The sequence below is a fragment of the Zootoca vivipara genome, chromosome 12 (assembly GCF_965207765.1).
Source record: "Zootoca vivipara chromosome 12, rZooViv2.hap1.1, whole genome shotgun sequence".
Lineage (NCBI taxonomy): Eukaryota > Metazoa > Chordata > Lepidosauria > Squamata > Lacertidae > Zootoca > Zootoca vivipara.
In genome coordinates, this window is record NC_142595.1 from 24,391,342 (window position 1) to 24,404,791 (window position 13,450).

The 13,450-nt window shown below is 46.1% G+C and overlaps 1 protein-coding gene across 2 annotated transcripts in view; it reads right to left on the reverse strand.

The window, feature by feature from the left end:
* Positions 1-1,329: 1,329 nt before the first annotated feature.
* IGFBP4 (insulin like growth factor binding protein 4) overlaps positions 1,330-13,450 on the reverse strand; it is a 40,973-nt gene continuing 28,852 nt past the window's right edge. Inside the window, exons 2-4 of one of the 2 annotated variants that reach the window (XM_035135458.3) lie at positions 7,241-7,407; positions 5,113-5,247; positions 1,330-3,517 (exon numbers count right to left, since the gene is read on the reverse strand). In XM_035135458.3, coding sequence (XP_034991349.1) covers positions 3,383-3,517; positions 5,113-5,247; positions 7,241-7,407 — 437 coding nt within the window. In that variant the 3' untranslated portion in view covers positions 1,330-3,382. The remainder of the gene's footprint in view (positions 3,518-5,112; positions 5,248-7,240; positions 7,408-13,450) is intronic. The other variant, XM_088656098.1, reaches the window with a different exon arrangement.

Sequence of the window (13,450 nt, forward strand, 5' to 3'; positions counted from 1 at the left end):
TGGGGCCCTTGGCCAGCTGCCTCCATCTTGTGCAGCTTTCCCTCTCTGTGTGTGTTGATCGGCCGAGTCCTACAAGAAAGATGGGGCAGGGCGGGAGGGGGAAACAAACAGGCCGAGTGCTCTTGACTGGCTTGCCAAGAAAACGAAGGAGCAGCTGGAAACAGCATTTATCTTATCAGCACGTCATTCCCAAATGGAAGAGTCATTAAAATGAATGATTCCAGTGTGAAGGCCCACAGAATCTTCCTTATGAGTTGGCACCGAAGGCAGGGCGGAGAGTTGTAAATCTAACTATTTTCCGCAGCAGCCTCGCTACAATCCATTTGCTCAATTATAACAACCACAACCGTCACCACCACCACAGCGAACACAAAGCTCAACAAGCAGGTCAGGATTTATTTAGCCAGATTTGGGGAGCAGGGCGATGGGGGAGAAAGGGAGACTAGCTTGTTGTGCAGTAGGCACTGCCAGTAAAGGTTATAGGGTTATAATTTTTGATCAATTGAGTCCTGGCACAAAAAGGCCACTCTAAGCAGATGAAGTGTTGGGCCCAATTGACTGTAGTGATCTGAAAACATTGATTAGAGCAAGGATGGAGAACCTTTTTGGCCCAGCCAGCCAGAATCAATCCCCACCCCAAGAGGCCAACTTTGTCCGGTGGATGGGACAACCCACTGGTCCCTAGCATCATTAGGACATCAGATAATTGCCAGGTAGCTCGTGCTCCCCCAATACACGCACACAGTCGTTGTTTGGCATTTTCCACGTGCCTAACAGCCACCTTGTGCTTGGTATCCCTCAGGGCTTCCTCGCAATCCCTTCAGGGATGCAAACCATCAGTGGAGCTCCTCTGTATGCAGAAATTGAGAGTAGTGCAGTGAGGAACTCCAACCAGCAGGTGGGAGCAGAGAGGTGGTTGCAGGAGGGAACTCCCAACAGGTGGCAGGAGATGATGGTTTCTGGGGAAGACAGTAGGAATTGCAAAGCCAGGTATAGGGTAGCTCTAAGCTTCCCCTCCTAGGTGGCTTTCAGCAATAGTGGTTTCAGCCAGTAGTGTTTCAGCCTGTGAAGCTAACTGAACTACAGGAGACCCTTTGTTCTTCTGTCCCTCACAGAGAGAGAGAGAAATACTCTCTTTCCCTGACCAGATACGTGATCCCTGCTCTTCAGCTTTATATTTGGGGCTCCCTGAATGCAGGCTCCCCAACTCAGGGCAATGATAGGAGCTTCCCATTTCTCTAAGTGGAAGCAGCGGTCATTTCCAGGGCTACTCGTAGTACTGAGTTTAGTTTTTGTTTTCGGATGAGAGAGAGAGCAGGAGACTTGCAATATCTTTGTGACATTTCCTTTATTTACAAATATACAAGCAGCGCATAAGTGGAAGCAAACAGGCACTCCAACTGCAGGTAGAATATCTTTCGGAGAGCAGCTCTCCAAAATGGCATTCCTAGATTTCAGCTCACTCCACATAAAAATCCTCAGATGCAACACAAAATCATGGCTTGCTGTTACACGATGACCATGCCCTGAGTAATTTTAAGTTTGCACACTCTCTTCTCCTTCTCTCGCTTGCCTATGTACAGCTAAGCTTTTTATCTTTGCTGTGGCAAAACCCCTCCTCTAAAAGTGTAGTTTACATTGGGAGGAAATCCCCCATTGGTGCTAACATGGGGAGGTTTTCTCCAAATATTAGCTTTAGAGGACAGCAGCAGGGAATGAAAAAATTAAACTCCCCCTCTGTGTCTGCTGGAATCCCAGTAATTTCTCCTTGCCCACCAACCGAGACTTGAAATCCTGCATTTTAAATGCAAAGGCACATTTAACAACACACCTAGTTTGGATCTAATTGCTTCTCTAACACACCCACCACCACATACCTGCTTTTCAGAGTACTGGTCTAAGACCACCACCACCCCTTCAGGTGAATTGTCCAGAAAATACCCACAGCCATCAAAACTGGAATGGAGAGCCTGCTGCCCTCCAGATGTTGTTGTACTACAAATCCCATCAGCCCCAGCCATCATGGCCGAATGGTCAAGGATGATGGGAGTTGTAGTCTAGCAACAGCTAGAGAGAGCTGCAGGTTGTCTCCACCTCTTCATTTAACAAGCATTAGGATCCTTTTGTTTAAAATACCTGACTGTCATTGGGTGTCTTCATGCAAAACCATAGCAGTAGACCAATTCACAGTCATTGAGACCAGGTAAACCAGGTTACCAAAAGGAGGCTTTTCTTTATGTCAGTTCTCCTCTCACCCACCCCCACTGCAAAGCCCAATTTAGCTTGCTAATAAGAAGTGTACCAAGTCTACGGACAGTTCCTTGTTGTGCTGGATGTTCCTGGTGTGGAAACGATCCACACCCGTCACGATTGATTTTTTATTTGTGTGCTGCTTATTTTACCATTTATAAATAGCTTCCCCAAGAAATGCTCAGACTAGGCGATGTATGACAATCATAACATTTAAAAAAGAAGAAGTTTCAATAAACAATGAAGAACCGTAATATTCACAGCAATTTTTAAAACATTGCGACCAATATATTAGCAGATAATCACAGCACTAATTGCACGCGGAAGCCTGGTAGAGAGGCAGGGCGAGAAGAGTCGCCATGCAGAAGTATAAAGTCACATGTAGACTTTAGCCCTTAGTTGAAACCCATAAGAGATGGATCATAACGGATGTACAGGGTTGACACCAACTAGAGGTCAGAAAGAGGAAGGTGGCTGCCTCTCTCCCAAGCCACATCCCCCTGTTTGCTGGGGTGGGAGGGTGAAGAGGACTCTGATGATGGAGATTGGTGGTCCTCTCTAGATCTCTCTCTCCAAAGCAGGGTCACTCAACATGGTGCCCTCTGAGCGTTAGGGCCCAACGCCCACCATCCCCGGCCATTGGCCATGTTGGCTGAGGAAATGGGAGCTGGTGTCTAACAACTTCTGGAAGGCGGTGTGTTGGCTACCGCTGCTCTAGAGACCAAAAGCAGAAGTGGGCTACCTGGGGGCAAACACTCTCAAAAGACCCATCCAAGTACTTAAGGTTAAAGCTTACACTACTTCTCCTCCCCACCCCACCCCTTAATGATAGCCAGTCAAATGGAATGTAGTTTCCAGAGAATCTGTGAAGAAGGAACCATGGGGGCTAATTCTTACCCAATTAAACACCAGAGGGATGTGGATGGGCTAGGTCATGTCAGGCTTAGATTAATGTAGTTGTGAGGGGGTAGGGGCAGGTGTGACTGCCGTTATCATTCCCCCCAAGGAACCAAAAAGGAGGAAAAAAAGAGAGCATTGTGGTAACATCCCCATTTGTGATCCATCTGTTCATCAAACTGCACTATGGCAGTTCATCAAGGAAAGCCTCGGCGCCCTGTTCTCTTCATTCAAGTCACTCTTGCACCCCATCTGCAGGTTGGTGGCAATCCAAGTCTCCCTTCAGCTCCAGGCTTCCCGGCAACTTGACCCCGGTTTTCCGATCTACACACCAACACTTCCCTCGTTGCCCATCCAACGCTGGATGACACTGAAAGGGCAGAGGAATAAAATTAAAATTGACAGTTCTTTATTAGGATTTAAAAGTACCTGATCCACCACCTGTGTCCACCTAGAGCCGCAGGGAGGAATGTATTCTCTCTCTTTTTATATATATAATAATTTTTATTAATTTTATAAAATAAAACAAGACATACATTTCATATTCTCTCGCCCTCTTCCATCCCGCCCCCACAAGCCCCCTCCTGCCACGAGAGAGTCCCATGAAGGCTGGACGGTCGAAGGCGTTTCATTTTATAGCCGGGCCTATCTCCTCCCCCCTTCCCCCCCCCGAAGCCCACCCCTGCCACCGGTGAGCCCCGGGGCAATGAGGGAAGACAGAGGAGGACAACCGCCCAACTATCTGTCCATACATGTCTTTTAACCAAAAGGAAAAAGAAAAAGAAAAAGAAAACAAAAAATGTGACTGGAGGAATGTATTCTCAAGCAACATTTCTCCGATGAAAATAGTGACAACTTATTCAATAATAATAATAATAATAATAATAATAATAATAATAATATTGTTTATCCAGGTGGCGCTGTGGGTTAATCCACAGAGTCTAGGGCTTGCTGATCAGAAGGTCGGCGGTTCGAATCCCTGCAATGGGGTGAGCTCCCGTTGCTCTGTCCCAGCTCCTGCCCACCTAGCAGTTTGAAAGCACATCAAAGTGCAAGTAGATAAATAGGGACCGCTCTGACAGGAAGGTAAACGGCGTTTCCGTGTGCTGCTCTGGTTCGCCAGAAGCAGCTTTGTCATGCTGGCCACATGACCCAGAAGCTGTCTGCGGACAAACGCCGGCTCCCTCGGGCAATAGAGCGAGATGAGCGCCGCAACCCCAGAGTTGGACACGACTGGACCTGATGGTCAGGGGGGCCTTTACCTTTACCTTTATCCTCTACCCATCTGACTGGGTTGCCTCAACCACTTTGGGTGGCTTCCAGTATAATAAAACATTAAACATTTTTAAAAAACTTCCATATACAAGGATGCCTTCAGGTGTCTTCTAAAGGTTGTTGTTTAGTCGTTTAGTCGTGTCCGACTCTTCGTGACCCCCATGGACCATAGCACGCCAGGCACTCCTGTATAGTGCTTATCTGTATAGTTACTTATCTCCTTGGCTCAGGGGTTGCATACCTCCATACCCTCCAACATTTCTCCAATGAAAATAGGAACGTCCTAAGGAAAAGTGGGGCATTCCAAGATCAAATCAGAAACTGGGACGGCTTCTGTAAATCCAGGACTGTCCCTGGAATATGGACACTTGTAGGGTCTGGCATTCTCCATGGCAGCCGCTAAGTTGTGGAATTCTCTCCCCACAGGGATGCATCTGATGCCTTCAATAAACAGCTTTCAGCAGTTGCTGAAGATGTACTTCAATACTTATGGCTTTGCAAGACTTATTATGTTTTTAAGCAGAAGTTGCATACTTTGGGCTCACTTAACACAGCATGGTTATGTCTTAACTAGTAAACGCATAGCATATGCTCATAATTTATACACTAAATGATGCCGGTGAATGAATCAAAGGGCAGACAACACAAAACTGAGGTCCACCCATCTTTGAGCCAGTGCTCCAGTATTACCTGTTTGGGGTGGAAGTTCCCATTGTGGTCACAGTTGGGAATGGGGATTATGTACAGGTCCTCATGGGTTCTGGTTTGGGAAGCTGCTAATCTCTCCAGCGCTCTGTGAAGTTCACTCTGACACGAGCCTTGGACCTGTTAGCAAAACAGTAGGAGGCAACGGAGTCAGAATGTGGATGGCAAGAAGTGGAGAAGGCGTGGAGGCCCCAAGCAGAAGTACCACTTGTAAAGGATGGAAATATCTCCAGGGCTGAACTGCACCCCTCTTTTTTTCCAGCGCAGGACAATATATCAATGCTATGCAGCAAAAACACCCTGCTTCCCAGCTATTTGCAGCTCTACCTTAAACATAAGCTGGGGTTGTGAATCAAATGAAGGCAATTGCTGTGTGAGAGTGGCTTTGATTTGGATAAAGGCTGATGGGGATCTTCACAAGCGGTGACCCACCAACCTGAACACAGCCTAGCAGGCGTGCATGATCTCATATCAGAGGCCTGATAAGCCCATTTTGCTGCCTTACCTAGAATTGTAACCATGTACTGTAAACATGGTTGGTGACCTGTGTTCTGCTTGGTAGGTCACATAAGCTGTGCTGCACATATGTGAACCAAATCACGGTGCTGTGTTGCAAAAGGCTGGAAAGCCTCCCAATGACATTTGTTTTAATCTTCTACGTTCTCTCTTGCACAGCCTTTCTCGCAACTCTGCTACTGAATTGTTCAATGGGATATGGTGATAAAAACTTGAGATTCATAGGCCTGCTTGTAGAACTACTTCCTCTTTGTGGTACAAATATGCACAAGTGACATACCCATTCTGGTTTAAGTTACAATTTTCCGGGTTGACCCGCTGCCTCTTGGCCTGCACATCCTATTTTAGCAACAACGGTAAGAAAAACATTGGGGCCTAATTTGAGTAGTAGAGTGCTTGGTATCTGGTGGGCGGGGCTTGTGTGTCCTGCTCCGGAATTGGCCCTTCCCTTCAGCGTGTGTTCCGTTAAGAATGTCAGTTAAGAGGGACCAACTGCCTCTTCTTGTTTCTTGCTTCACACTTGCCTCATGATACTGCATTTAGTTTCTCTCAGACATTATGTTATTTTGTTACAGTTTTCTCTCAGTTTATTGCTTGCTTATGTTTATGTGAGCCACTTACTTTGTTCAAAGAAAAAGAAACTGCTGAAAAAGGGTGGAATATCCTAAACTTGGGCGAATGAGGGGATATTCCCAGTTTGCCAGGAGGATTGATTATGTAAATCATCCCACCTCCACAACAACTTCTACATTTCTACAGAACCATGCTCCTCGCTTTTAACATTAACATGCGATTTAGAAAAATTCCATGGCTTCATTCAAAGTGCACTGGAGATTTCTTGGATTATTATTATTTAGAATTATTTAAACAAAACAAAACAAAAACTGCCCTACTTGGCATACGTTTGGGTTTCCCCGGACATTTTGCCAATTCAGCGAAAATCCGCTTAGACACCATTTTGCTGCCTGATTCCCAAATGTGTCCGGGAAAACCCAGACATTTGCCAGCCCTAGTTGGCAGAAATGTTCCTTTTCTTAGCTCTGCTGTGAAATAAGGAACGTGTGGCCCTTCAGCTGCATTTGGACTACAATTCCCAACCTCTTTGACCACTGGCTATGCTGTCAGGGGTCAATGGGAGTTGGGGTGCTTCCATTTCTGGGTGGAATTCAGTCATATACTGGCAAATTCAGGTTGAAGTAGAGCCAGAGCTCTCGTACAACAAACCCTGCACCCACCTCCAAATAGGGACTTTTTACAATAAGGAAAGAGATGTGCAAATGCACTGGGTAGTGCAGGATGACGCTTGTGGCAACACTATATAACCTCCCCTCAAGCAAATCAGAAAAAAGGCTCAGTAAAGAGCCATTGCCATTTCACCTCCCCACAAACTCTGGCCATAATCCCTGATCTGAAAGCACATTGAAGGACAAAATGTTCATTAAACGGCTCATTTGGAAGCAACCTTGGAGTCCAACATCTGGAGGGGCAAAGGTTTAAAGGAACAGCAAAGTTGGGCAACAGAAGTGGAGGTACCTAATCTGCTCAGATGGTGGCTTTTCGTCCCCCCCACCCCTGAAGAGAAACCAGGACACCTCACCACTGGCCGGATGTCCTCCCGGATGGGCAGGTTCCCACTGGTCCTCATTTTGACAACAGTGTTTATCCGCTCGCGGTTCCTTGCTTGCTGCTTCTGGCGGCATTTTCTGTCTTGCATGCTGCAGGGGCTGAAGTTGTTGGTGGGCGGGAGGTCAACCTCCTCGGGATCTAAATAGGAATGAAGTCACAGCGGCATGAAAATAATTGCCAGAGGGGATTTGTTTTAGGGGCTGGAGTTTGCAAAGAGCAGTCTCAACACATTTTTAAGGACACACACACCCAAACTGATTCCTGAGTTTCCAAAAGATTCTCCTCTTTCCCTGCAGTTCTCACCATGAGGAAGCCAGGCACATTGACCACGCAGCTCATGCTGACCTTTATCAGACGTGTGGACCAGCTGGTCCTGCATGTTTGAAACAAGGCGATATGCTCAAGCATATCAAATCTCAGGTTCAAGGCCTGTGACCGAGAAACCTTGCCCTGTTCGCCCACCACTGCATACCTGGCTGGGGTGCAAAGCAAATTATCCCTGCATGTTCCCAGCATTGAAAGCAGGTTCCAGAGCTAATCCCTTGCTGAGGTTTTTCTCAAAAGCAAGCACTCCTGGAGTGGTGAGGCAGAGGCATTCTGGACATGCTCAGAGGCTAATACTTGACATATTCCAGCGATGGCAATCAAAAGAGGAGCTGGGCCTGTGTCTTGGCTGAAATCAAGTCTTAGAGAGGATGTGTGGCTAGCAAACTGGGCCACGAACGGTATTTTTTTGCCAACCCTGCTCTGAGTTGGCCCACACACAAGCCTTTCATGGTTTGCCTCAGCCTCCCTCCCCTCCATCCGTTCTCTCTTCTAAAGCCTGCCCAGTTGGCTCCCTCTGAGTTTCCAAAGTATGGCTATTCTCCCTTTAATCCCTCTTTTCCAAATGGGCCGCATCCAAGTTTCCATTCATTTATGTGCAACTTTGGATCAATTTCTCGTCAGCTAACAAACACTGGAGATGCGGCTTTGCTTGCCTGTAGAGCAAGGGAACAGGGTTTTTCCTGCAGGTAATATCTCTGCTGTTTCCTTCAAAAAAAAAAAAAAACAACACCGTAGGAGGCAAACTTCACGAGAGGCTGAAGAAATAGGATAGAAGTCTATTTTACAAAAGCTCTCCTGCTTTCAGTTATTACAGCTAACCTGTTTTGAGTGACAACTCTTTGTCAGATTCAGTAGTCTCCTTAGGAGGCGATTCCTCTGTAGAGAACTCACATTGACCATGTTAATACATCATGCTAAACTATGGTTTGGCACAGGACAGGGGACCTTTCGCCTTTCAAGTATTGCTGAACTACATCTCCCATCAGCCCCAGCCAGCATGACCATGGGGGTTATAGTGCAACAGCAACTGGAGGGCCAAATGTTTCCAACCCCTGTTATATCATGGCATGCAGAAGCAAGACCAGCTCTTCATCTGAACCCTCTTTTGGGTGCCCCTTCTGAGGGAGGCTTGAAGGATGGTGGTAAGGGGGGGGAGGGCTTTGCAGTTGCAGGTCTTCGTCTGTGGAATTCCCTCCCCAGTTAGGTCCACCTGGTGCCATCCCTAACTTATTTTTGGTGCCAAGTTAAAAAAACTCCCTCCTCCTAGGCATTTGATAGATAATGGTGATTTTGCTTTATGATTACAGTATATGTTTTTGCTGCTGTTTTATTGGTTCTCTTATTGCATGTATTTTATGGTAATAGGTGGTTCTTTTTTCCTAATATTATTATTATCATTTATTTCCAGCCTAAGGTCTCAAGTCAGGTCATAACCATTTACAATGCATTAAAAACATTTTAAAACAAATCACCATCACAATAATAGAGTGGATCTTACAACTATACATCTCAAGTGCAAAAGACCAGAATAAATAGAGCTGGGCGATATCTGGTTTTCGACATTGTGATATATATCACCAACTAAACATCACAATATACCGATATATCACGATGTTTGAAATCAGGGTGGACTTATGTAGAGGCATTGGCTGGCTTTACGGTTTTTCCCACATTGTGCTTTTTGCATAGTGCACACACACACACACACACACACACACACACACACACACACACCATGAATCATAATACATTGCCCGGTCAAAAATTATGAAACCAATATCACAATATGGACTTCAAACCAGTTTTGGATGATACATCGTCCAGCCCTACTCTTCCGCATTCACCAAAAACTGTATAGTGAAGGTGCCAGTTGCACCTCTACGGAGAGGGAGTTCCACAGTTTAGGGGCTGCCACAGAAATGACCTCTCCCCAGCATCTGAAGGAATCGGGGCCTCCTTTCCCAGGGCCTCCACAAGATGATCTGTAGGGAAGGAGGTGTTATTTCAGATATCTGGAACTTACCTTGCGCTTTACACTCTTCAAATTTTGTAAGTCACTTAATGTCTCTTTATGCAACAAGCAACTAATAAATGTACTGTAATACTAATGTGTTCTGTTCCTGCTGTACAGCCGACCCAGAATTGCAGTTACCATAAATGGTGGTTAAATTCAACCAGTCAGCCTCAGAAACCACGGTTTGAAGTTGGCTTGTTTGAAACTAACCATAGTTAATAGAAACTGGAGTTTGTCATTGCAAGTGATGTAACTTATCCAAATCAAAAGCTCCTGAGCTCCTGAGGACGAGCCCAAGGCTTGCTGTGGCTCGTTCCTGCTTGTACACCTCCACAAAGACGCAGCTGCTATGCCCTTCCTTGTCCCCCCCCCCAACCTTATAACCTCCAAAGCCACTTAGTTGAGATGCATTGTAGATCTCAGCCTCCCACTGAGGACAGCCAGAGAAGGCCTGTTCAGAATCACTATCCACCATCTATGGGGCAGGTTTGATGAGACATTCATCCTTTTTTCGAATATATGCTGAGCTTTCAAATTCTTAAAATTCTGCTATTCAGGAGCCAGACTGCGTACGCATAACCAGCAGGAAATGCAGCGAGGTTGTTTCCTCCTGCTGTGTTTCAAATCGCATTTGCACGTGACTGTGCACATCAGTGTAGCTGAATGTGCTTACAAGCCACCTGCTGCCTGTCCAGACCAGCAGGTAGTGGTGGGGCTTGAATGCCATCACATGGCTTTTTGTTTTCAAATCGGATTAAAGCTGGTTTGAGAGGAACAGCATCAATACACCGTATTTCTCAAGAAACTACAGGATAGATGTGGGTTGTGGCCAACTTTGCAAGACCGCAATGGGAGTGCATTGAATGCAGAGTAAACAGGAGTGTGTACACACTACACAGCCTTTATGTTGCTCTAGGGAGGGTAGTCATTTGTATTTGCTAAATTAACAGATACAGTACATTCTATTTAGGCGCTAGGCAAAGGTGTAAGTTGAAGTGCATGTTTTCATGAGGGAATGGGTCACATGTGTGAGTGTTTAATGCAGGCACCCCCAAACTTCGGCCCTCCAGATGTTTTGGACTACAATTCCCATCTTCCCCGACCACTGGTCCTTTTAGCTAGGGATCATGGGAGTTGTAGGCCAAAGCATCTGGAGGGCCGCAGTTTGGGGGTGCCTGGTTTAATGAGACACACCAACTCAGCCACCGAAGCCTCATGAAAGGACATTTTCTCTGCACTTTGCTCTCTTCTGCTGTGAGGAGCTATTATTTTGCCTCATGTTAAACAGGTATATCTCATATAACCTGAGAGAGACAGACCAGAATTAAGGGTACAAGAAGCCTGAGGCAAATAGGAATGAAGAAGCTAAGTTACACGTATTTCATACATTCCCTCTTCTACAAAGCTATTGAAGGTAAATTATCGTTGCAAATTTGGTTAGCCTTGCTCTGGGCCCTGGAGGTGCTACTTGGGTCACATTACACCTACACCCAACATTTAACTGCACAATTGTAGCCCCCCGCTGGACCACACATCCTCATGTTCTGAGTGAAATGGTTGAGGAAGTGCCATTAGCTAGACAAAATCAGCACCCGAGGAGCCAGTGAGCAGGAAACGAGATGTTGCCTTTCATTTTCCACAAGTGCCGGGTGAGAAGCAGCATCTTGCAAGCCCAAGCTGGCCTGGAGAGGGGATGAAAGGGACCAGAGTAATGTGGGCATTGTAAGTGGCTTATATGGGCTATGTTGGCCATCTCAAATCTATGCCACCACCAGGCTCCAAAAACCAGCAGTGGCTGCAGGTTTACTTTGGCTCCTCCCGTTGCTGTTACATGTGCTGCCATTATCCTCCCTCCCTGCTCCTTTTCAACGGCACGTCCAGCTGAGTCTTCCTGACTGTAGATCTACCCACTCCCACCCCAGGCCCAAAGAGAGAAGCCATGTTGGCTGGGATCAGACTGGCACTGGAGAAAGAAAGAGGACTGGCAGCCTGGCAGGATAGTGCACATTTGAAATGTCTGCATGCTCAGCATCTGCTTTCTCTTACTCTCCTTGGGGGCAGCCCAGCCCATTTTGCCACCTGAGGCAAAACAGGAATTGCTGCCTCCTGGCACACTCCGCCCCAGCTCTCGCCAAATTCAGCAGGAATTGGGGCACTTCTCAAAGTGTTGCTACTGGCTTGGCTTCTCAGCTCTGCCTCTCCTCCAGCCCATAGTGAGACCCGCATTGATTGTTATCAACTTGCTATCAACAATGAGTTGATTGTTATCAACCCATGGGGGTAGGTGAGTCAGCTCTATATTAGGAATCTGTTTACCTACCACCTGCAGGGAGGGTTAAAAAAAAAATAAAGGATTTCCTTGCAACAGCAACTCACCTAGGATTATCAGCAAATAGTCGGGACAATCCCAGGCAATTTGAGACAGAGAGCAGGACTCTGCAAAGCACTATGCATGTTGATGGTGCTGGAAATAGTGGTGGCGGCGGCAGCATCAGCATCTTAGCTTTTGTTGAAAAATAAGCTTCTAGCCCACATGGTTAGTGGTTACGGGAGAAAAACAGTTACTGACATCATAGGAAGTGGGTATGCGGGAGTGGACATGGAATAGATTGTCACTCAACTGAACTGCATAGCTTCTGGATGCTGGCTTCTATACTAGCGGCACACCTGCTGACAATCTTCAGACCACCCCCTTCCTCCGTTTCGCCCCAGTCTCCAAAATCTGGCTCTGGGAAACAAAATAAATGGTACAGTACAAAGTACAAATGGTACAGTACAAAGCACAGTACATAAGCCACATGCAGAGTTTATTCTGCAGGATCTAAGCCTCTTTCGCGTAGCACTTGACTTCCATTAGTGCCAAATGTTAGGGATCCTAAAACTCTCCTTAGGTGATAAAGCCCAAGCTGTGTCTCTCTGGAAAGACTCAAGGTTTCCTAAGGTGCTCTGACTTTACAACAAGGAAGCATGGTATTGATAATGCCTCTGGCTAAGATTACATGTAAACACTGTCTGTTTACGGAGAGCCCATTTTTGGTTTTCTGTTGGCACTAGTTGCATTTAAATGCTTGTGATTGGGTGCAAGACAATCAGGAAGGAAAGTGGGGAAGCAGCAAACCTATTTTAAAGCGGGGGTGGGGGGTGGGATGTGGGATGTGTGGAAGTGGGCCATAATATCTCACATCAAAAACCTGATATCAGCAGTACAATTTAACAAACAATGCACTCGTTCTCAGACTGAACTAATAACTAAAAGAAGTCATCCGGAAGAAAAAGCAATGTATTTTGAGCCAGTGACTGATGAAGGGCATTAATAATAAGGTTTCCGTTAAGTGAGGAGAAATAAATCTGAATCTGTCAGGAGTGCATGGATATTGCCTTCTTGGGCTGCCAGAAGAGTGGGAAATGGAACCCACAACTCATAAAAAGGAATCAGATTCCTCCCTGTCCCCTCATTCTTCAAACCTGGCAAGTTAACCAGCATAATTATTATATCCCGTAATCCATCTACCGGTTCGGGGTAGAGGAAGTAACCACTTCCCTTACAAGCTAAATCCACTTTGACTGCCAACAAAATACTGAAAAATAGAGCTTTATGTGGAAGCAGTGGGCTCTCAGATGGCAGCAAATGAAACAGAACTATGTTAGGATATTTCTGTGTTGGCCTATGTAGAATAAAGCCGTGTGTTTGTGAAATCTGTTCCCAATAAGTCTGTTTCAGTGGGTGCTCTCACCAAAAACAGTGAAAAATCTCCAACATCCCACACAGTTTCCAACTACCAGTGCTATAATGAAGTTGAATTAGATGCAGCTTGAAAAGTCTTGCATACCAGCAACTAA